The 23,468-nt window shown below is 41.1% G+C and overlaps 1 protein-coding gene across 27 annotated transcripts in view; it reads right to left on the reverse strand.

The window, feature by feature from the left end:
* Positions 1 to 1,659: 1,659 nt before the first annotated feature.
* The window catches only part of LOC103695484 (putative peptide/nitrate transporter At3g43790), a 66,092-nt gene continuing 44,283 nt past the window's right edge, over positions 1,660 to 23,468 (reverse strand). For 14 of the 27 annotated variants that reach the window (XR_005509712.3, XR_015975175.2, XR_015975174.2 and 11 more), the window contains one exon: positions 20,862 to 21,183. Coding sequence is in view for 24 of the 27 variants with exons in the window: in XM_088715555.2 (XP_088571681.1) it covers positions 21,080 to 21,183 (104 nt within the window). In the remaining 3 variants the exon portion in view is untranslated. Of the gene's footprint in view, positions 1,987 to 14,179; positions 14,285 to 20,861; positions 21,396 to 23,468 lie in introns of those variants that run through there. The other 13 variants (XM_088715535.2, XM_088715534.2, XM_088715541.2 and 10 more) reach the window with 7 other exon arrangements.

The raw sequence follows: 23,468 nt of genomic DNA on the forward strand, positions 1-23,468 counted from the left end.
AAGTCCTTAGGACTTATGTTATGATAAAGGAGGATTTATCTTTGAGTCCTTAAACTTGTTCGCGACTAAATGATATGTTGTTACTAGGACAACAGCATTATCGAGATTAGGTCGTTGTGTGACATATACGTTGGTTGTCCTCTTAACCAAGAAGTGTGGAGACACTGGTATGCCACATAGGTGAAGTGTAGGAGTACATTTCACTGAACGTGACCAATTCCGGAATGCTCTACTGTCGAGAGATGTTCCGAGTGGATATGGGTATAAGTTTGGCCCTCTGACCTGAGACCGCAACCTGTGACTAGCAAGCAACTCACTGTACTTTGGTACCGGACTACCTGAATTTCTAATTCAGTGATGGAAGGTCACTGGGTGCAGTCAAGTACTTGCGTAGTCAGTTGTGAGTCAAGATGGAATTGACCCCTCCTGAAAACAGGAGATAATGTCTTGTGATTAATTTAGCAAAACCTTGACCAGGGTAATCCCAGTAAGGAGTCACGGGATATCTAAAGTTAATCACATAATGGATGTACTAATTATAAGGTTGACAGTGAGCTCTAAGTCATCCTGGCATTAGGAGTCAAAGGGATTGAATTATACAGTAACTATAGTTCAGGGTTCCAGAATATTTGCTTCGCATATATTCGGCCTATCCGGACGTCGGGTACCATTGCTAGATGGTCACATCGATTAGTGTAGAAAATTGTTTCTATACTACTGGCTTAGGTTCGAATCTATGAGGTCACACGCATAGAAGATTCCTGATTGATCAAGAAAGCTGATGAATGATTAAGAATCATTCAGGGGTAATTTGGTCAATTTGATTAGCAAATTATCTTATAAAATAATTAAAGTAATTATTGAAAAATTAATTAGTAATTAAATTACTAATAAACTCAATTTGATTGAGTAATTGTGCTAAGGATGAGCCAAATTGAATTGGATTCAAGTTTGGGCTCAATCAGGATTTTGACCTGATTGGATTAGGTTAGAACCAAAAAGGACTTAAGCTAATCAAATTAATTTTAAATTAATTTGTTCTTAATTGGGGATTGACCTAATTGGATTAGGTCCAACACAAAGTAATTAATTCAATTTGATTGAGTTTGGATGAGCCAAAAATTGAATTGGATTCAATTTGAGCTTAATCAGGGTCTGACCTGATTAGATTGGGTTCAACCAAATTGCTTTGTTTTAATCCGGTTTGACCAAATTTGATTAGGTGCAACCCAAGAGGATTAGGCTCAGATGATGTGGCAATTAGTGGTGACATGGAATTGGATTTTATGAATTTTAAATAAACCAAAATTATTGCATGGCGCATGGACCCATTGCTTGACACATGGCGACATTATTTGTTGTTTGAATTTGAATTCAAACATTAAGCAATATATTAAATGATTTCATACATCAAATAACTTCTCTAGCTGGCGTGTGAACCTCTGAATCATTTAAATTCGAAATTCAAATGAAATATATGCGACAAGAGGTAGGAAAATTCTGCTGCATGGATTTCAAATTCCTCCCCTCTTGCACATGTGTTTAAAATTTGAATTTAAATCAGATTTGGTTGAGATCTGATTTGGGTTGTTCCTATTTCTTTGCATGTGCCAACTAAAGGAGGTTTTCTGAAAATAAATTTCGAATTTTGAATGAAAATTCAGAGGCCATTAAAAGGGGTCAAACATGGGCACCGAAAACACATCCATTGCAGCCTTCTTCCTCACCCGCCTCCTCCTCCTCTTCTTCTCCATTTTAGATAGGGCTTTCAGGGTGAATATCTAGAAGATTCAAGATCAGATCTGAGTCCTCTACTTTCCTTACAAACCTCATCTCTATCTGCTTCAAGACGATTGATCAAGAGTTGATTGAATCCCGGCGGGCAGATTTCAGCTTTCAAGTGTTCTGCAGCTGCTAGCACTGTTGCGGAAGAAGATCCTTCAGGACTTCGCGTGTACTTCTCGTAGAGGCCATTCGTGTGCGTGGCTGCGAAGTCAAGAATCAGATTCACAACTTTCATCCATCATAAAAGGTATTAATCTAGCATTAATCATTTATTATGGTGTCAAGGTCTAGGTCCGATTTCCCGAGGTTTTACCCTCTTTTGGGGCTCCTCACGGAGATATCTCCAGAATCCATTCGATGGATATTCAGAGATTAATTGGAATAGAGTTCTTAAGTTTCAGATCTGATAGTTAATCATGCATAAAAGTTTTAGTATAACTGTTTAAACGTTTCCGGCATAATCCTATGTGTTCTTAATGTGCTGATTTCTAGATTTGATCTTGTAAGCATGCATGAATTAAATTGTTTGATTCATTTTTTCGCTGTATTTTTGAAACTTTAAAAGAACTACGTGTGGCTTGATTTCCCTTGTGAAGAGGTACGTAGGCAACCCGATCAGGTTCAGCCATGGTTTTCAAAAAAAAAAAAAAATTCAGCATGCTAAACACCGAAGAACCTAGAAATAACTTTCAAATACTTCTCTGTCTTTCTGTCTGTTACTCCTTGGAGTCGACTCGGAACCGTCGGGAGTCGACTCGGCAAGCATCGGAGTCGACTCGAAATCTTCGGAGTCGACTTGGTGATAGGGTCTAAAATTCATCTTTTTGTCCTTCTGTCTGTTCTCAGTCGGAGTCGACTCGTAGTGTACCGGAGTCGACTCGAGCTTGTGCCAGAACCTCTGAAACACTTAGAGTCGACTCGCAATCTTCCGGAGTCGACTCGAACTTCAGACTTTGGCTTAATTGAGCTCAACACTTAGCCAAATGACTTTGAACCAAGGCTCGATGCTCTTAAAGATAAATTCACATATATTCGCCTGAAACACTAGATTGAATTCATTAGTACAACATGAAATATACTCAAATGCTTTGAGCTCATCGAAATCAAATAGAGGTATAATCAATCACTCCACACTCTTGCTGCCGTGGGAAAGGAAGAAGGGAAGAGGGAGGAGAAGTGGAGGGAAGAAGAGGAGAATTCTATACCTCATACGCCTCCATGGGTCCTTTAAAAAGATTGGGTTTAGGGCTTTTTTCCAAAGTCTATCAGAAGTAGGAGACAAACTTCTCAAAATAATCCACCCTTGGATTAATGCCAAGTGTCCAATCCATGTGCCTAAGGTGCCATCAAATCAATGCATGACAAGTGTCATTGGATCTAGAGATTAGAGCCTAATCCAATTAGGCTTGAACCCATTTATGGCGCCATGGTCAAGTCCTAATCACATTAGGTCTTGACCAATTTCCTAGATAAGCCTAATTCCTAATCAAATTAGGACTTAGGCTAACTCCTAATCACATTAGAATAATTAATTGGGAGCTTGCATCCAACGATGCCATGTGGACTTTAAAGTCTGCATAGTATGAACACGACAAAAATCATATTCATCCTACGACGACATGTGGACTTTAAAATCTGCACAAATCCTGGTTTAATCCAATTGATCCACTCATGAGCCTAAATCAATTTGGGTCAAATCCAATTTTATTTGGCTCATTAAATCAGCCCAATTGCAATCCAATTGCAATCAATTCCACTTAATTCTTCTTCCATTAACTCACTAACGCTTAGTGGGTTAATTCAATCACCAATCACATTGATAATTGACTTTAATTGTGATTCTAAATCACAATTATGATAGTCTGACTAATTAAATTCTCTATGTGTGTGACCCCGTAGGTTCTATTCTATCTGGTAGCGAGACATATTGAGATCTCTCTCAATATCACTGAAAAACTTCTTTCAGTGGACTGAACCAATTTCAATTCTACTCTCAAGATTCACTGATCATCAAGTGAATGAATGCCTTCAAGTCTCACAATCCACTAGTGATACCTAACAGTATGTGGTGGCAACCCAGCAAAATAGAATGTATGAATCTCTAGATGCAGTTAGCGTATGATACAGTCCCTTTATCATGGATCCCGACGTGATGGAGGTTATGGATATGTTATCAAACCCCATCGTCCGTCATATGTCAAATTTATTCGACTTCCAGTTCGAGATATGGAACTCTTTTTTCAAAATACCTGGTCAGAAATTTATCGAACTCAGTCTCATAAATCACATAGGATCACTCCTAATCTATCAAGGTCGATAGATCCCATCTAGATGCAACTCTATTCCAAAATGAACCTACTGCAGCCAATCCGCACTATAAGGACCCGAATGGCTAGGGCCCAAGTTCACATGCTCGTCAAACTACAGCAACCTCACAGTGAATAGCTGAGGCATCGTAGGTCAAAGGACCAGTTATACAACTGCAGCATAAGTAGTCACTGACGAGTGGATGACATCCATATGACTACTTTCTTTGGTCACGCTCAGTATCTTGTTCTCTAACAAGTACTTGCACAATCACTCCAGTGTCTCTACACCACGGACTCGAGACTCGTCCATCTGACTAAGTGATCTGTGCACTAATCTTAGCAGATCGATCACCGTCCCTCGTGATGAATCTATCGATCAGGAGCATTTAGAAATTAATCTCTAATGACACGTACCTCAAATTCTCAACTTCTTGAGAATATGTGTCATTATCTATTAATTTCTTGGACGATTCATGGACATACACAAACATAAATAAAAAACAAGTTGCCCAATCTTATTTATTGATAAGAGTCAAATTACAAATTTGTGCCCCCAAATTACAAATATGCGTCAGCCACATTGGCTTCTAGAGCATACTTCTAACATAAACCCCACTCCCATTCTGCGTCAATTGATATCAGAGCAAATATCCCACCTCCATTCTGTGTCATCATTTATGCTAGGAGTAAGTGTAACTTAGTTTTCAATCATAGCTGAGCACTACATCCTTACCATAGCCTAGTGCTATACCCTTACCATAACATAGTGTTATATTTCTACCACAGCCTAATGCTACATTTCCACCATAGCCCAGCACTACATCATTTCCATCGTAACTCAACACTCCACTCTCAATTCATATCCAACTACTTTGAATGGTAGTTTAATGGCAACGAAAGTTCTTGAAGGATGAGACTTCAAGACCCATGCTACTCTCTATCCTCCATTTGACCTAGTCAAGTTGGAGATGTCTCTTGCCTACTCAGCATTTTCCTTCTATTTTGTGAGATGGTTCTACTTGAGGTGGAGACAGCTTCTCGCTTGTGAAGCTTCCTTTGTATGTGTAAGGGCCAACTTCTTGGGAAATGGCGCTTCACTTAGCTTTCCTGCATTCTTATTATTTCCTTCACTAGTCCAATTCCAAACATGTTAAGAACTCTCAAATGTTTTGTTATCATCAAAATCAATCCTTTGAGAATAACAGATATCAACGGGGTTGCAAGAAAGATAACTTTGAATACACACTTGTGAATTTCTCCCATTTGTCATGCATAGATAACAATTTGATTGATGACCCTTTCATGTTGGCGTCACAAGCCAAAAAGGTATTCTATGTTGAAGATGAGAGCAAGTAAATGAGCAAAAGTTTGAAGATGCATTTAATTCAAATTGGATTACAAATGAAGTAGCAGATCATGGTGAAGGACAGGAGGTTACGCTAGAGATAGAAGAGGAGCACATGGAAGATAATGAAACAGAAGATGATAGTGTAGATGATATTTTTTAGTTATGTAACAAAGCCCAAAATTTTAATTTTTAATACTTAGGTTTTCAAACTTTTGTGATTTTTTTAGTGTTTTACATTGTCTTTTTTGTTTGCAATTATATTTTCTTGGTGTTGACTTTTTATAATTAGAATCAGTATATTAAGCATGCCTTCCAAGAATATCAATAGTTTAGCATCAAAATAACTTGATAAGTAATTCTTTTCATAGACTTTCTATATCCATATTTGTACATAGTTGTATTTCTTTATTTATATTTGATTTCCACATTTTCATAAATTCATTTGAATTGTGAGTACTAATAAAGGTTGTTCCAAACCTTTTTGTTTCAGGATTTATTGTGAAACACAAAAGATTAACATTACAGGTGCTCAGTGATGCAGGAGCAGGAGCCCAAGTTATCAAAGATGCGCATGGAGTTTGGGTCCTTGCTTGGGCGTGCACAAAACACATTGGGTCCATAAGTTCTAGTGCCAAAACATATTGGGTCCAAGAGTTCCAGTCCAACGAGGATTATTCAAGCGATCAGCGATCACCATTTAGATTTCATGAAGCGCACCACACATTAGCCTAATTCCACCCTAGCTGGGGCTCTACATGTGCGCCATTCAGAGGCCAGTGCAGCAGCATGATTACATGCCATTTAGGGCACTCTAAAGGGCACCCATTAGCAGCAGAATTCCACTCGGTTTGGGACTCTTTGAGGGCGCCAACCATTAGGAAGAATTCTAATCGCAGAAGGACTCTCCAAAGGGTGCCAACCAGCAGATTTGTTTCACAGTATTTTGGGATTTCCAATGGTGTCAACCATCAGTCCAAGGGGAGCCAATGCGGGGACCTATTCACTTCAAAGGACTCTCCATGTGGCACGTCAAGTTCACGTTTGGGGACTTCACAGATGGCAACTATGATGCAGCTTGTGCATGAGTCTTAAAGAGTCTTAGTTGTTTTGGAAGTCCTAGTTGATTAGGAGTCTTGAGTTAAGGAGTTTGGGTCCAATATTTGGCGTATCCAATGTTGCATTGAATCCAGAATTTTCAATCCAAAGTTAGAAAGAGTCCTAGATTATTTGAAGTTTTGTTTATTGAGTCTATGCATCGTTTGAAAAAGTTCTAGCTAATTTGGACTCTTAGTCCACGTGTCTTTAAAGAGTCCAAGTTATTTGAGAGTCTTAGTTGGTTTAGTGGATTTCGGTAGTTGATTTCATCAAATGATTGATTTGATATAAAAGAGTCCATGTTTCGTTGAGTCCTAAAATTCTGGTTGTAAGAGTCCTTATTTCTAACCTCTTTGATGCAGGAGCATGAGCCCAAGCATAGGGCGTGCGTGGAGATTATGTCCCCTCCTTGGGTGAGCACGAAACCATATTGAGTTTCAAGAGTTCCAGCAGCCATGATGCAGCGTGTGCATGAGTCAAGTTGTAACGAGTCCATGAGTCGAGTCACATTGAGTCCACGAGTCTTGTAAAAGAGTCCTAGCTAATTTGGACTCTTAGTCATGCGTCAATTAAAGAGTCCAAGTTAATTAGGAGTCTTGAATTAAAAAGTTTCGGTCCAACATTGGTGTGTCCAATGTTAGATTAAGTTCTGAATTTTTAGTCTAAAGTCTCGCCTTCACCAACTTCTTTCAAAGCTTGGCATCTCACCAAGAAAAGAGGATGGAGCGTCGCACTCTAAGAAAAAAGAGAATCACTCTTAATTTTTTTTTTTCTAAACACAAATCAATCTATCTCTTGGAATTTTATTCTTCAACCTTTCCTTCATATAGAGTAAGAGGTTGAAAAAATAAGGACCCTTACAACCAAAATTTTAGGACTCCAACAAAACATGGACTTTTTAAAATCAAATCAATTATTTGACGAAATCAACTAACGAAATCGACTGACGAAATTAACTGACAAAAACAACTAAACCAACTAAGACTTTCAAATACTAGGACTCTTTAAAGACACATGGACTAAGAGTCCAAATCAACTAGGACTCTTTCAAATGATACATGGACTCAATAAGCAAGCTCCAAACAAATTAGAACTCATGGACTCCAAATAAACTAGGACTCTTGGACTCCAAATATAGCAGAAATCTTGGATTCCAAATAAATTAGGACTTTTGGACTCTAAATAAGCTAGGACTTCTCCAACGTTACATGGACTCAATGTAATTGACGTTGAAACTTCTTGGACCTAATGTAATTCGATGCTGGAACTCTTGGACCCAATGTAATTCGGTACTGAAACTCTTGGACCCAATGTAATTCGGTGCTGGAAATCTTGGACCCAGCATAGTTAGGTGCTGGAACTTTGTGAACCCAATGTAATTTGGTGCTCACCTAAGGAGGGGACTCAATCTCCACGCACGCTCCAAGCTTGGGCTCATGCTCCTACATCAATCATGGAAGTCCTTGCCTAGTGAAAACTAACTACGCATCTTTGCTTGACGAGAATAGAGTGTCATCGATCCAACTTACTCGATAAGGTTTGGGATGCGGTTCTAATTTCAGCTTCATCACTTTCAACAAATTATTGGAGACAACGTTCATGCCGCTCCCATTGTCGATGATGAGGTTCATGGCCTTGTTGTTGTGCTTGACATGGATGTGGAAGATATTGGTGCGTCTCCAATCTTCTTCCACGTCCTCCTCTTGTTTGCTACCCGTAAGGATCCTGCGAATAATGCAAACAGGCAGATCTGAGCCTTCTAGCTCTACCGCAGGTGCCTCTTCTTCGTTGCTTTCCTCCTCTTCCTCTAACCTCTCCCATAGCCTTTTGGCCATGGTCTCTGTGCAAATCTCAAGTAGAACTTGATCAGCCAAGCACATCATAATGGTGCTAAAGGATATCTCCTCTAACTCCTCCCAATCTTCAATGCTGATCTTTTTCGGTCTTTTTCTTACCAAGATCTTATAGATCCTTTGTTGTACCAGCAAATCCTTCACCCTTTGCTGCATAGGGTGAAGTTTTCTTTGCCATCAAACTTCTTAAAGTCTGCCTTTAGATTGCTAGATGCCATACCACAAAACAAAAATCAAACAATGCAGAAATTCTGTTTTGAAATCTTACCCGCAGATTTTGATCTTTTCTCCACCAAATCAGCAACCAATGGCTCTGATACCAATTGTAGGGGGATAGAAATGCTCTGATCCCAATCGTGGAAAGATGAACCGCCTCAAACCACAACACCTGGGGCGTTCCCTTGGCTGCTAGAGACATGGATCACTGGTTCTTTGATAGTGGAGGAGAACAAGGGCCAAGCATAAATAGGCTATTCTACTCTGATGGCTGCGTGCCCTAGGATTCTTAGAGATGGCAGTTTATGTGCATGAGAGGAAGAGGAGAGAAAGAGAATAGAGTTTTTTAAGGAAGAAAGGAGTATCATCTGATTTTATTTTTACCACATATACAAAATACGTGAGTGTATATATACATGGTCAATTATGACTCAAACCCAAAAACTTTTTTAGACTAAACCACATGAGAAAGCACTCAACCCAAGCCCATGTACACCCATGACTTGTATGCTCTCTCTCCCGTTGAGCCTAAACCTAGCCCAATAATGATTAGCCCCCTCAAGACCTAAATTACCTGAGTCTCAAGTAGGTAAAAGACCAAATTCCGTCTCTACCTAAATCTGGCGCAGGCTTGGGGTTGACCCTTTAACAGCATGAATCGGCCCCAGCTCTTCAAGGGTCGACCCCAGATCTGCATGAGTCGACCCCTGCACTATTTCAATTGCAATTTTTTGCATTTCTTGCTTTAGATGCGGCACACCTGTGCCCACACTTTACACACCAACGTGAATTGCTGGTCTCTGGTAGGAAAAACGACGGCAAAGTGCCCTCGTCCACCGCACTTGTAGCACTCGAATTAGCTCCCTCTGTGTGCCATAGGTCCCTTTTCTTTTTGCTGGACCTTGCTGCTCCTCGCTCCATATTTGGACCCCTATTTGCAGATGTATCAAAAAGGCGGGTTACCTTGAGGGAAAGAAGTACCTTTGGCACTGCGTTCTGGAGGTCGTCGCCCAACTGATGAATTGGTAGAGCACCGTTGTCGCAACTGTGCCTCCAAGCGAAGAGCGAGTTGATATGCCTCCTCCAAACTAAAGATACGAGACATCACCAACTCTCTTTGGATGTCGTCCCTCAGCCCAGATCGGGACCGAGCCAAGGCTTGCCGCTCTATCTTTGTTACATTGCTGTGAATCGTCAGTTCATGAAATCGGGCGATGTAGTCCTCTGCGGATGAACTCTCTTGGTGATGCTTCAGAAGATCTTCGAATAGGGTCTCTTCATAGTCAAGGGGAAGAAACTTCTCCTTCAATCGAAGCTTCATCTCTTTCCAATCGGTGATGGGAGGCTGATGAAGGCGATGAAGCTTTTTCTCGACGCTGTGCCACCAAACACACAATTGTCCCTTCAACTTCATCTTCACGAATTGAACCTTTCGTTCGCTAGTCATGTTGTACCACTTGAAGTAATTTTCGAGTGACATCAGCCAACTTTGAAAGGCTCTTGGATCCATGCTTCCGCTGTAATTAAAACATCAACACATATCCATTTAAATGCATCGTCGAACTTGTCGCATTCTTGCTAATGTTGCTGCCAATATGGGTTTCCAAAATTAATACCCATGCGAGGATTGATTGGAGGTGGTACTCGGCGATCCCTTGGGTGGCGTTGGGGTGGAAGACCCCTAGGAGAATGGATCTCGACATCAGGATCTCCTCCTTGTGGCGCTTCTGAATTTTTTGGGTGTTCATGGGCACCATGGACATCTTTAAAGTTGTTTGTCTCAGGAAAGATGCACTCCCAAACGGCTTCCAACTTTTGATTAATGGCATCCATCTATTTGAAAAGTTCAGCCATCTCCTCAGCACGTTGCCGCTCGTTATTGCAAGGGCGGCCACTTCTGGTACTCATGGTGATCTTCGCTCTGATACTACTTGACAAAGTCGGGGATGGTACCATCCATCGCCTAGCAACCTTGCCTCCCATCATCCCCTGAATATCCGTGATGCATACCCTGGATCTGCCTGTAGCCGCCTAAACCAACCTGTCCGTCACCTCCACTATGGGAAGCGGAGTAGCCAAGATCAGCTCAGTCAGCTGCACCCCAAAGATCTCCCAAATCAGTGGCTCGTCCCACCTGCTCCGGCCCAGGACAATCAGATCGCTCACTTGATGGCCCTTTAGCCTCAATAGAACGTAGAAAGTCGGTATATGGCACAGTGCCTCCTCTAATACCCAGCTGTCCTCCAGGGCATCTATCGAGCGCCCATCACCCACCGCTCACCAAACCGCAGCCCACACCATCGGCTCATAGGAGCAAATCTCCTTCCAAATAAAGGAGCACCGCCGACTAGCCTGGAATTCTCTGGTCGCCATGTAAACTCTATACTTGGCCCTCAATAGGGCACTCTATAAACAATCGGGCTCCAGTAAAAATCTAGTTGCAAGTCGCATTGCGAGAACCTCCTGCCTCATCACCAAGGACTGGATCCCCAGATCGCCCTGACATACCGACTAGCACACAACCTCCCATGCCATCAGGGGTATACCTCTTCGCTCTCCCTAGCTGCCCCAAATAAAATTTTCAAACAGCTGCTCCAACGACCTTAGTAGGGAAATCAGCACTATGGTATTTGACAATAGATAGATAGGTATGGAATTAAGAACCGATCGCACTAAGATAACCCTGCCCATCAACGACAAAGCTCCGGACTGCCACCCCTCTAGTCTGCTGCGCCTGATACTGAGCTCCACATCCGCACAATCCCCCCTTTGAAGCCGACGACCCGTGATAGGGATGCCCAAGTACCTCATGGACCCCTCCTGCTCCCCCACCCCCAATATCTTCCTAATAAATGCCTTCACCTGCGCCTTGATTTTGGGGCTGAAGCTGATCATCGACTTGACTAGGTTTACCCGTTGGCCTAAAGCTGCACAATACTCCCCCACAATTCTCCGTATAACCCTTGCAGCCGATCTTATAGCTCGCACCAAAAGCAAACAATCATCAGCAAAAAGTAAGTGTGATACCTGAGTGGTCGCTGACCCCGGCTGTACGCCTCCAATACCCGAGACTCCGCTGCATGCCACAAACCTATGGAAAGCGCGTTCGAGCACAAGATGAAGAGCAATGGTGACAAAGGATACCCCTGCCGCAGTCCAACAGATGACTCAAACAAATGTGTGGGCAAGCCATGGATCAGAATAGCGAAGGAGGGAGACCGAACACACCCCATGACCCAACCAATCCAATCCACATGGAAGCCAAATCTGGCAAGTGAGTACTGTAAGAAGTTCCAGCTCATCCTGTCATAGGCCCTCTCCATATCTAGCTTAATCTCTATAAGGCTCCTCCGACATGGGGCATCTTGTCATAGACCCTCTCCATATCTAGCTTAACCCCTCAGAGATGCTCCGTCCCCAGACAAAGGCACCCTGCTCAGGGCTAATGAGCCTCAGTAAGATACACTTCAATTTGGCTATTAATATCTCAGTCTTGGCCTTATACAGGGTGGTGCAAAGACTGATAAGTTGGTAGTGGCACGGCTCCACAAAGGGATCCATCCATAATCATCACCACATGCATCTCATGTATTAATCAATATGCAGATCTGAATATTTAATTAATTACGCCATCATCTAATCTACTGATTATGCAACACATGATTCTAATAGCTCGTAATCTCATCAACGCAGCAATAGAATCATCAATATGCAAAAATCAGCAAGTTAAAAAATCAGTATGCAGAAAAATCAGCAAGCTAAAAAATCTGCATTCAGAAAAAATCAGCAAGCATAATCTTTAAATATTCAGGTCTAATATGGTTTTAATCTTTAATCTTAATCTTAATCTACATAACCAAGGCTCTGATATTACTGTTGGAAAACAAGTGCATGCCGCAGAAAATTAAAACCACAGTGGAAGACGCATGCACGGTTCGTTCATCTCATGAACGTATTTACAAATTGTTCGTAGATAGATTAAGATAAAAACTTTAGAGGAAAAAGATCATATCTTTACTTTATGCGGGTAGATGTTCACCGCAATATGATGATCATGGTTATCTTAAAAGGCTCGCTTGAAGCCGTACACGTGTCTAACCTTTACGGGTATCCACACGAGGAAGAGAACCGATCCAAGTATCTAGATCTCATTGGGGTGCTAGCTCTCTTGTAGAGATTGCTTTTGATGGCTGAAATCCTCTCTCTTTCAATCAACTCTTTGATTGCTTTGAGATCAAGAAGAAGGTTGAAGACGGAAGAAGAAGCTACGCCCTAGAGGAGGGAAGGGAGGCTGCATGCCCAAAAGGATTGGGAGAAGGAGGTTCGGCCGTGAGCAACCAAACAAAAAAAGAGAGCAAGGCCGCCGGCCCTCTCTTCCTTTTTCTCTTTGTCCTACGGTCCAGATCTCTCCCCAATAGCCCTAGCCCCTTTGATCTCTATCTCACGCACACCCTAAGAAAATCAAAATAAGTAGGGGCATGCTACCCTCTTCTTTTGGGCGTGAATCCTCCGCCAAGGAGGATTTGGATTAATTGAACACAAAGAGTCCTTATCCAATAAGAACTCTTAATTCTTATATATTAGATCAAGAATCAATTAGGACTCTTATAATTTTCAGTCCTAATCTAATTAGAACTCTAGGAGTCCTACTCCAAGTATCAATTAGGACTCTTATAATTTTGTACTTGATCTTTACTTATTTTTAGGGTCTTTTAAAACAAATACACCTCCCACTATTTTCTCGAATCTTTCACACTCCTCAGGTAGAGAAAAGGAAACCCTTCATGACTAGGATTTCAAGTGGGTATTGCGAATCCATCGATTTACATGCCACCTCACCTAACAGTTATTAGCGACACATAAAATGATGAGTGTACAACTATTTTACAATGCTTCTCAAGCAAGTTGCAGCGATATCCAGTCTCTAAGTCATGAAGGCCTCACCTAACAGTTATTGGCCCCATTCCTTAGTTAAGTCGGACCCACCGTATAATCGTAGAAGTAAAGCCGTCATTGGGTCTCTCACCTAACAGTTATTGGGTCCAACCCCATCTTTACCCCGCAACATCTCATGCTAATAAGGTGGTCCTGCCCCCGATGCAACTGACCACTATGACCAGTCGAGACAAGTCAACATCGGAAAGACGTTAGCAGCTCTCTTTTATCATTTTAATTATTTACATCTCATACAAATAATGATTTATCCGCTAAACATAAACATAAACATAAACAGTAACTGGTGATGATCATGGATCTAGGACGAGGGTTATAGTACAAGCACATGCACATCAATTGGTTAGATCGTCTTCAACTCTTGATTCGATCTTGAGCATCATTGATCCAATCACGATCAACTCCTTGATCTATCGCCAATCAACTGCTCATCCTTATCCGTGCAAATTATGCTTGTGGAAGTATGCATCGATCAACCATTGACGTGCAAACACATCACAGATTACAACCCATAAAACTATGCTAATTAAAACAATAGTTACGTTCCCTTTTTAATGAGACTCGCAGGTCTCTAAATACATCAATATAAGATGCACGTAGACATCTGAATTACTGAATTACATGTCATCACATAACATCATAGAATATCGCAGAACATTTCAACGCAAAGGGATCCATCCATGATCATCACCACATGCATCTCATGCATTAATCAATATGAAGACCTGAATATTTAATTAATTATGCCATCATCTGGTCTGCTGATTATGCAAGACATGATTCTAATAACTCATAGTCTCATCAACGCAGCAATAGAATCATCAAGATGCAAAAATCAGCAAGTTAAAAAATCAGCATGCAGAAAAATCAGCAAGCTAAAAAATCTGCATGCAGAAAAAATCAGCAAACATAATCTTTAAATATTCAGATCTAACATGGTTTTAATCTTTAATCTTCATCTAAATCTTAATCTATATAACCATGGCTCTGATACCACTGTTGGAAAACTATGCATGCCGCAGAAAATTAAAACCATAGCAGAAGATGCATGTACGATTCGTTCATCTCATGAACGTATTTACAAACCGTTCGTAGATAGATTAAGATTAAAACTTTAGAGGGGAAAGATCATATCTTCACTTTGTGCGGATAGATATTCACCGCAATTTGAGTATCGTGGTTATCTTGAAAGGCTCACTTGAAGCTGTACACGTGTCTGGCCTCTATGGGTATGCACACGAGGAAGAGAACCGATCCAAGCATCTAGATCTCACCAAAGTGCTAGCTTCCTTGCAGAGATTGCTTTTGATTGCTGAAATACTCTCTCTTTCAATCAACTGTTTGATTACTTTGAGAGGAAGAAGAAGGTTGAAGAGCGAAGAAGAGGCCACACGCTAGAGGAGGGAAGGGAGGCCGCACGCCCAAAAGGATTGGGAGAAGGAGGTTCAACCGTGAGCAACCAAAAAAAAAGAGTGCAAGGCCGCCGGCCCCCTCTTCCTTTTTCTCTTTGTTTTCTACGGTCCAGATCTCTCCCCAATAGCCCTAGCCCCCTTGATCTCTATCTCATGCATGCCCCAAGAAAATCAAATTAAGTAGGGGCGTGCGTACCTCTTCTTTTGGGTGTGAATCCTCCTCCAAGGAGGATTTGGATTATTTGAACACAAAGAGTCCTTATCCAATAAGGACTCTTAATTCTTATCCATTAGATCAAGAATCAATTAGGACTCTAAAAGTCGTACTCCAAGTAGGACTCCTAAAATTCAGTCCTAGTCTAATTAGAACTCTAGGAGCCTTACTCCAAGTAGGACTCTTATAATTTTCAGTCCTAATCTAATTAGGATACTAGAAGTTCTACTCCAAGTAGGACTCTTGAACCTTATCTAATAAGATCAAGCCCAACTTAATTAAGTCCAATTGATTCAATCAAATTGCAATCCAATTGCAATTATTCCTTCTTCAACTTACTAACTCTTAGTGGGTTAAACCAATTATCAATCAAATTGATAATCATAATCTATTGTGATTCCAAATCACAATCCAACCATCGGATCAGTCAATACCTCTAATGTGTGTGACCCCATAGGTTTTATTCTGTCTGGTAGTGAGATATTGTAACAACCCAGGACCTCACCCAAAATGGCTAGCTGGAAGGTATTGTTTGGGTTCCTTGATCCTGTATAAGTACCCAAGATCTACCCAGCAAATAACCGATGTGGGACTAAACACACGCCCGCACGGGTCCTCACATGCTCCCCCCATTCAAGCCTTGACGTCCTCGTCAGGCTAAGGGTTCAAATCCATTCAAATTTAATCACAAACACCACGATCTGTCCGTGGTCAACTCTAATGGATCCGTGCTGCAGTGTTCCCTAGTCCACATAAGTTATGGGCCGGGTCCGCTCTGATACCATTTGTAACAACCCAGGACCTCACCCAAAATGGCTAGCCGGAAGGTTATTATTTGAGTTCCTTGATCCTGTATAAGTATCCTGTATAAGCTCCCCTAACTCCGCCCCAAACAAACCCCCCCTCTACTCCTCATGGGCTTGTAGTTCTGCTATGGCCGCCTTCGCCTCCTTCACCCTGTCAAATATATCCCCACCTCCTCCCTATTCAACCGTTGTAGCCACCGCTTGGTTAATTCCAACTTTTGGGACACCTTGTACATCGCGTCCCCCAGCACTGGCACCGTCCATGCCTCCTGAACCACCTCCCATGATCTGGGATATGATAACCAGAACTTTTCGAAATAAAAAGAACAATGAAAAGGGATCTAGATTGAGGTGCACACCAGTATCGGGCAGTGGCCTGAAGCAATCTGGGGGAGGTGGATCACCTGGTAATTCGAGAAACTCTGGATCCAACCTGTTGTAGCAAACACTCTGTCAAGTCTCTCCCATACTCTGGCCTGGCCCTATCAGTTGTTGCACTATGCCTACAAAACCAAGGTAAATCAGCCCGTTCCCAGCAATAAAGTTTTGGAACTCCTTCAGCTCCCTCTTATTGGTGAAAGGCTTTCCTCCCATCTCCTGCGGCCCATCTATAACATTAAAGTCATCGGCCACCATCAGCAGTTGCCCATGCTGAGCCAGCTTCATTACTTCATTCCACATCACCCTCCTTTTCTTGAACTCCGTGCTAGCATATATCGCCGCGAACACCCATGGCACCCCAGTGCCCTCTTAGATCACCATAACTACCTGCTAATTGCAAACATTGAGCACATCTAGATTGTAAGCTTCTCTCCTCTACGCCACCAAAATACCACCAGACAACCCTTTGATTCCACTGCATAAGAAACCCACCTCCTCGGGGGACATCTCCTGGCCTGAATCAAACTCCATTCGAACAACCGAGTCTCAAATAAAATGCAGACCTCCAGATCATGAAGCTCTACCAATCTCCGAAAAGCCGAGGCGATAGGTGGTTTGCCGGCCCCACGGCGATTCCACATAAGTATCTTCATACTACCGTATCGGCCCTCCTCCCGATCTGCTTTAGGATCTGCTTGTGCTGGGAGCATGGCAGCAATAACTTCTCCCCTTCCACTGTAGCGTCCACCACAGGCCCTCCCGTGCCAGCCGACCCTTGAACCGTGCCAAACGCCCCCCCATCCTTCTTAAGCGGGTGCCATACTCCCGGTTTTCCTCCACGGCTCTCAACAGTGTCGGCCTTCCCCGTTCCCGTGCCATCCGCCTTCCTTCATTTGAGCCCCATCTCCTCCGCCGCCGGCAATAGCCGCAGGCCCACCATTGACGACGAACGCGTCGCCTTGGCCGTGCTCACGCCGGCCACCCGTGGGGGCTTTTTCAATGTCATCATACAGGTGGACCAAAATAGATTTCCCAAGATTTATCGTAAGGCTTGACACCAATTTAAACCCAATTACATTAAACTTAAGAGCCCTCAGATTAGTCTTTCCATCCTCACAAAAAAAACAAGGCCACGGTGCAAATTTAGAGATTCTTGATAATCTCTTAGATTGCCCGCTCCTCAGAAAATTAGATTCCATAGCTCTTCTGAAGTATTTGCTTAGAACATCAATCACCAGAAAGAAGAGACAAGGGGAGTGGGTCCCCCTACCTCAGCTCCTCTTGCACTAAATCCAGCCTCCATTTGGTTTCGAACAGCAAGCAATCTTGCCAGAAGATAGGTAGGATCAAACCCTCTCCCTCCATTTTGCACGAAAGCCTCTCCATTCAGGCAACTCCAAAAAGAACTCACAGCTGTCTAATCCAAAGCCCCGCACCCTGTTACCTTAAAGCCCTTATACCTCTTTCTATCACACGCATACATAGAAACTCGTGTCTCTCTCTTTATAGGAAACTATGTTAATCTCTCTCTCACACGCACACAAATACATAGAAACAAACTGTAATCTCTCTCTCATTACCCCATAAGTTCTGAATTTGAAAATTTTTAAGTTTGATAACGTTCTAAACCTATTAATATACAAATTCTCATTTGTTTTTCTCCTATTTGAATGGTTGTTGAGTTCATATATGTAACACCCAGCCTAACTAATAAAAAGCAGCGCCTAATCCACTTGAATGGTTCATGTGTAAGAGTTGCAGTATGAGATGAATGAAAAAAAGATAGAGCTTGTTCGACTTAGAGTAGGAGACAAATTCCTTCATTTCGATTTCCTACGAAAGCTAGAAAACCTAGCTTTTATTGACTTTTTTAAGACTCCTATATCTCCTTTTACCTCATTGCTAATAGGTTTTGCTGATCACCGCTGCTAGACAACTGTCGGCTCCTTGCCCCTTCTCCTCTTGATTTCTAACGATCTTTGCTTAACTAGAAATTTTAGTTAAACACTCGCTAGAGTCTTAGGTTCTAAGAGAGATTGTCAAAATTATTTAAATCTATAGTTTAGTTTCGCTAACTAGGTAAGTAATGATATACTTTTCTAGATTTTTTATTTATCAAATAAATTGTTAATCAATTCATATGTAATTTAGAAATTTAATGAGATGATGTTTCAAATGAAAAATAGATATGTAATTCATAGTAATTTTTTTCGGACTATTGTTATATTATTATTAATCTTATATCGTATATGGATATTTTGATTGGATTATGATATATATTATTTTGTAAAAAAGCCTTGATATGGATCAGATTTGAACTTTTAACCTAATTATGTACTAGACACTTCCAATTGAGGATTATGCATTGACCATTTGACTATTATTAAGGTCATTGATGTTGCTTTTGGCCCTACCACAGGATATAAATATTGTATTACGACCCACTCCACAAGGTATAAGTGCGATTCTATTTTTGCCTAGCCATGAGAATAAGTATGGCTATAGTTAAAAGCTACTGAGTTAAATGTTATTTATTTCGAATTGGATTTACGATACATAGATGAATATTTAAAAGATATGGATTTTAATGTATTTGTATATTGAAAAAAAATTGGTTATATCTTTACATTGATTCGTGGTAATTTGTATTTTATTATTGTATCTTGTGCTATTAAATAAATTATCTAGTTAGGATATTCAGTACTTACTGGGCTGTCAAGCTCATTATCCTTTCTTTTTTTTCAGATTTTGAGAACTAAGATGACACGGGGTTATGATCGGAGAGTGGCTAGAGGCCAACTTTGACATCTTTAGTTTAGCTCAAGATTTGACTAAAGTTTAATGTAAGACTTTTTAAATATTATTGGTTTTCTAAAATATTAAAATTTAATTTTATTTATTTATTCCACTATTTGTTTATGATATTACAATAAGATACCTTAAATGCTTACGAGGAAGATTCTCTATGAGTATGCAGCAAGTGCCGCGATGCCTAGCTCGGATCTTGGGTTGGGGCCATAACAATATATGTGGACATTGCGAAAAATAAAAAATGGTGGGGAAACAAATACCATATTTTTCAATACTCAAACCCTAACTTGACCTACTTCTTCAATAGGTAGGGTTGAATAAATGTAGACCACGGTGATCTAGGGGAACCAATCCTACAGCATCCCCTTTACATGTTTTAAGATGTCTATTAGATGACTAGGTATTATTGTGTATCTATATTTTAGATTATTTTTTCTCAAAAATAATCATTAACTTTTTGGGGATATTTTTCTGATAGATGTAAGTACAGTTCAATTTTAGACGTGACTGGAATGAGTGCACTACAATGAACCTCAAGCAACTTTCAATTCAATACTATTTGAGCTATTATAATTCTTAGGTCTCTCATTCATCAATCTCTTTATTCACTTTCCCTCGTGTAAGACCTATATGTAAATTCTGATCTACGCATAAATTTAGTTTCCTTTATTCGCATTACCTGTTGCGTATCTTTGTGTAGTGTCCCCTCTAAGCACCAAGTTGCAACAGACTGCGCTTTCATGAATCTTTGAATCTATCCTACGATTCATTAATCTGATTTATAATTGATTTTCAGTTAGTAATATATACAATCTGCCCTTGTAACTTCTTGTTTATCTTTGCTTCCCCTCAGGAATGGAGGCCAAAACTGATGGGTGGGAAGAAAACTTGGGACCTTCACAACCTTGGAAATATATGATACATCCTTTTATAATAACCTCACGGTAGAAAGTAAACACTGAAGATACTCCTCATCTATCAGTTGGTCTGCCATTAGAAAGAAGAACCTTAAACATCCGGTAAACAGAGTCCAAACAAGAATTTCCTCATAAAAGTCCGAACAAGAAAGATACTAAACAATCAATCTCTTAACCAGCAACTCCATTCATATCCAGATAAAGAAATCCCACAATTGTCCATCTAGCACTCTAAAACCTAAACTTTGAGAACTAAGAAAAAAAGGGGAAAACGCATCATCTTACGTTAACATCTCCCTAGTCTCTCTGCTTAAAAGAAATAGTAATGCCAAATAATCTTTAATCACAAAAAAGGGTTCTACATTTCGCATGCATTGCATAAGATCTAGTGTGAAAATATTCCCAAACCTCTTACTTTCCCTTGCATCGTGTGGGTTTGCAAGGCAGTGCATATCAAATAGGGATCATCATACCTCAAAACTGGCAAACTTTTGCAGAACATTAAAATGGTTGAGGTATAGCGTCACCTATGGACTGACACTTTTTTGTTTTTTTCTTTTTAACTAATAAGACCAGACTTCTTTACAGGCAGAGGGACAAGGCAACATAAATCTGGGAGGTTTATACGGTCTATCATGACATCTGTTGGAAAGATTTTCTCCGAGTGCAATTCTGCACTAAAAAAGGGAAGATGAATCCATTTACATTGACAAGAAATACGCTCAGAGAATTGTGGTTACCTAGATTTCAGTGCAGACTCATTTGATGAGTAATCAATCTCCTGAATTATATATATGGATAAGATGAACAATTACCAAAATATCACATTTTACCATTATATTTGCTCATAATTGCACCTCAACTTCTATAACATCAAAATCATATGAAAGAAAAAAAAAAATGTTAAAAATGTGTATCAACTCTGTTTCAGTTGTGTAGCCCATGCATACATCACTTCTTCAACCTGGCATTCAGACCTCTAGGTAGTACTCTTTCTACTTGGTTGAGTTAAGAAGGGTTTGAAGGTCAGTAAGAGCCCCACAAATCCAACAATATTCAAGACGAAAAAAACCATATGATCACCTACAAAGAATGGACCAATTAGATATCTAGAAAAATGAGTTCAATTCACAGAAATCAGCATAATGAACTTTAAAGATTTTACTCCAAATAGTTCAAGTTATTGAACCTTTGGTTCAAGAAGTCAAATTCAGATGATGAGATCCCATTTATCTTTTATCTCTTCTAAAGCAATCCCCCAGATTTGTATATGGACCTCCTTGATGGGCAAGTTGCTGACCATATATTGTATAAAATTAACATGTTTAATATTAGACTTATGTATTTGCATGTGTTAAATGATAAACAAGCTGATAAAGTGAAGATCTGAATCCAGAACATAACTCAGATGTAGCCGAAATGAGTCCATTAGAAGTAGATAATTTTATCACGTTCTGATACAAAGTGATGAGAGCACAAAAGTGCAATCGTCATACCATCTTAATTAGTATTATAGTTAATCATTAATGATAAAATTAACTAATTAACGTTGTATTTGTGTTTGAGTGCAAGTAATCCGAGAGACCCAATAACATTAGGTTTGAGCTCAGCTCATCGCAGTGTGCCAGCCAGCAACAGCCCAAACCGCGCGGGCCCAATCCTACCATGACCTAGTCAAGCACATTTGCCCCCGAGCGATTTCCCACATTGTGCTAACCATCCCACGGTTCATCATCAGCATCACATCTTCAACACGTAGCGATGTCCCAGCATCCGCGCCGTCCATCGGATCACCATCATCTTCAGCCTTCAACCCCAACGCCTCAAGCCACGTCATAGTGCCAGCCCATCCGCATCCCAGCAGCTGGATTACCGGCTCCCTCTGTTGGCAAGCCATCGTCCGGATCCGCCTTCCAAATCACCGGAAGAAGGAAATAGGAAGCACCCAGCAGCTCTTCCGTGATCTCCTTACGCGATCAAAATCCCAGCGGCCAGCCCCTCTTCCGTGATCCCAGCAACGCCCGACTCACAGTCGTCCGCACGTCCTCATCTTCCGTGATCAACGCCACAGCATCCCGTGGCATCTTCCATTTCAGCGCGTCCCCACCGCTCTTGATTCTCCTCCCGGAATCCCGCGTCCGTCCGTGATCCCAGCGCCTCGCAGTTGCTGCTAGCGCGTCCTCACCGCGCCTCACAGCCATCCGCGCCTTCCGCATCAGGCGTCCGGCGATCCCGCATCCGTGGTCCAAAGAAGAAAGTCCTCCAGATGAGCGATCTGCCCAGCAACCGCGTTCTACACGCGGTGAAAATGCCCAGATCGCCTTCCATATTCACCGCTCTCCAAGGGCTATAAGAAGGGGGGGGAGAAACAGAGAGGGAGGAGGGGAGCGCTCGGTTGTGGGCCAAAGAAACAGAGGAAGGGAAGCTCTGTTCCAAAGAAAAAAAAGAGAGAGTTTTGAGTTTGTGCTCTGTTTTCAAACAAAGCACGTTGTTGTTCTTCTTTTTCTTTTTATTTTTTTTGTTTTACTTTAATTAAGAGCAGTGTTATTTTAATGTCATGTCCAATCTGGTGACTGAAATGAACAACTTAAGTAAAAAGTTTGATGCTTTCACTGTTTTCACTAGCTCGATTCATATAAAGAGTTAAATCCCATCATGAAAGTGGAATACGAATCACATGACTTATATATCTTGTGTAACAGTTCTGAGCATTTAGTGGAATGTTGTCTTAGTTTACTCAACATTAAGGCTGAGCAGGCAAATGCTCTAAACTTATATAGTGCCTTCAAGAAGCCCACTCCCAATTCATTCAGCCCAGTCTACCATCCTGATAATAGGTTCCACCCAAATTTCTCATACAAGCAAAATGAACCTATTCAGCATCAAGGTGGTCCACCAGGTTTTCATAGAAACTTCTCCCGAATAGATCCATCACAAATGAACCAACCTTTAGTTCCATCTGTACCTCCTTACAATACCCCTATCCCACAATAATCTTCACCATTAGAAACCATGATGGCTAACATGATGAAACAACAACAAGATTTTATCCAACAGCAACAACAGACCAACATGGCTCAAACCCAGACTAACCAATTCCATGCGCAAGCAATTGCAAAACTTGAAGTTAGTCTAAGCCAAATAGCAAACTCTCTAGAGGATAGGAAGAAAGGTGAACTACCTAGTCAGCCAGTGCCTAACCCTAGTAGGCAACAGAATCAAGAGCCAAGAGGCCAGTTTCAGATTGATTCTAATGGAAACCTTACCCATGAAGTACAGGCAATTACCACTTTACGGTCTGGCAAGAAAGTGGACAACAAAGTTCAACTTCCTGTACAAGAAAAAGAAGAAAAGCATGAACCGAACCC

Source organism: Phoenix dactylifera, chromosome 2 (genome assembly GCF_051530095.1).
Source record: "Phoenix dactylifera cultivar Ajwa chromosome 2, Ajwa_hap1_PhDact_Kaust_v1.1, whole genome shotgun sequence".
Classification (NCBI taxonomy): domain Eukaryota; kingdom Viridiplantae; phylum Streptophyta; class Magnoliopsida; order Arecales; family Arecaceae; genus Phoenix; species Phoenix dactylifera.